General features: G+C 36.2%; 1 protein-coding gene across 1 annotated transcript; it reads left to right on the forward strand.

The window, feature by feature from the left end:
* The first annotated feature begins 299 nt into the window (after nt 1–299).
* On the forward strand, nt 300–1982 carry LOC135150130 (uncharacterized). The gene is made up of 3 exons (XM_064086278.1): nt 300–349; nt 708–1139; nt 1725–1982. Exons 1-3 carry the CDS (start codon nt 347–349, stop codon nt 1980–1982), a joined length of 693 nt encoding a protein of 230 aa, XP_063942348.1. The 5' UTR covers nt 300–346.

Raw genomic sequence — 1982 nt, forward strand, 5'->3', positions numbered from 1 at the left:
ATTTATTTTGTCGAGTTCTGCTATTTTCTGTTAGACGGTGTTCAGTTTCAAATATAACTTACTACTGGTTTTTTATCAAATAGCGAAAGAGTGAAAAAGCAAATGAAAGTAAAAAATGTAATGAACATGTACATTACCTAGGGCCAGTTGGATATGCGGCAAAGAGGACTAAGTGGTCTGTTGATGACCCCATCAAATCTTTTACTGATTCCGAATCAGTTAACCCGTCAAATTTACCGAACGAGCGTACCGGGCGTAGTTATGATCGGGTGAGAGCACGTTCAAACCAAAGAAGGATGGAGGTTATTACATTCCAAATGACAAGACAAAGGAGGTGTTTGAGAAAATGGTAAAAACATAACTGACTTTCTTTCTTTTACATCTTCGTTAATTGTGTGGATGAGGGCTGAAATTATACTACATTAAGCATACTGTCTAATCTGATATTAAGACCAGTGAATCTGATACATGGAGTGATTAAAGTAAATGATCAGCATGACAATTTTGCACCTTATTTATGTATATTTATGTATATCAAAGAAAGTAGCCAAACTGTCTAAACATGCATATGCCATCTCACTGTCCACCTTCTGTTTAAATACTAAGAGATGAAACCAATACATGATTAGCAATCAGAGAATAAGTACATTAATATGTTATAGTGTGAATTTATCAAGGCTGTTAATATTTCTTTATGTTATAAACAGGAGGAGTTGCAGAGGCAAGTATCAGATGGGTCATGGACTCCAAAAGGCCACGATGACGTATTGACCCGTGCACTTGGCAGTAAAGAGCATGGAGGACGTGTCAGAGGGGTCGGTGGTGGAGCCAAATTTAAGGATGTATTTGGATCGGGAAAAACCAAACATAGTGGTGTTGTTTCGGTGGATGAGTTGGCCACGATTACACAAGAAATCACTAAGAAAGTTCAAAAGGAGTGCGAGGAGAGGATGAATGAAATGGTGAGGATGAATGAAGTGGTGAATTCAAAGCTAGAAAGTATATTTAATCAGTTGAACCAGATGGGTGTGAAAATCCCTGATGATCATTTTGTAAATGATGTTGGTACACCGAACAATGAAAATGTTCGAAGCAGTTGCCAGTCGGTATATCGGGAAGATCATTTCACAAATGTCAAGGTATATAACATAAAACTATTGTTTTTTCACTACCTTTCTTGCCCCACTGACATATTATTGGTATACCTCTAGATGAATATGCTATTCAATCATCAATTCCTCATGTATGACTAGCCTAAAGGGTTCTTAGCTGTTATATATAAACTTGTATATATGTGGACAAATGTTAAGATTTGATTTAAAAGTTCATCCTCAGTTATTTGTTAAATAGCAATCATGAAGTATTCTAGCCTTTTGAAGTAGAACATTGTTCTGGTTACACCTTAATAGTCAGGGTAAATATCAGATTTAAGGCTGCTGTATATTTCATAGTTTAACTGATGCATTTGTTTAGGATACAATACGTTAGCCTGTAAAAGCTTTGCTTTGACTCCTATTTGTATAATAGTTATTACTCCATATATGAATACTTAGGCAGATAATGATGGTAAGCTAGTTTACTTTGTAACAATTCGTGAAACACATGTATGGTTGTACGGATGGTAAATGAAAATGGTATCCTGAATTGGTAACTCACTCTAACCTGCATATATATAAATATGTATATGGATTGTGAGTAATATCTTTGGCTCGAACTTAATGCAGAATCCAACACTTTGTTGTCTTTGGGTGATACACGTAGAGAAAGGAAGAGTTGTTGTGGCAAGGGGGACTGTATTCCCGTCAAATAGTCAGGGTGTTAATATGATTCATAATATTCCGATGGCATCTCTCAATGTTAGAGTATCAATTGATGATGTTGTACCTGAATATCAACGTACTCCACTTCATGTGTCATGTGATGAACATGATAATATAGGAAATCCAGGGGGCACTTTGTTCAATGGCCAAAGGACCTTGTGA

Source organism: Daucus carota, chromosome 2 (genome assembly GCF_001625215.2).
Source record: "Daucus carota subsp. sativus chromosome 2, DH1 v3.0, whole genome shotgun sequence".
Lineage (NCBI taxonomy): Eukaryota > Viridiplantae > Streptophyta > Magnoliopsida > Apiales > Apiaceae > Daucus > Daucus carota.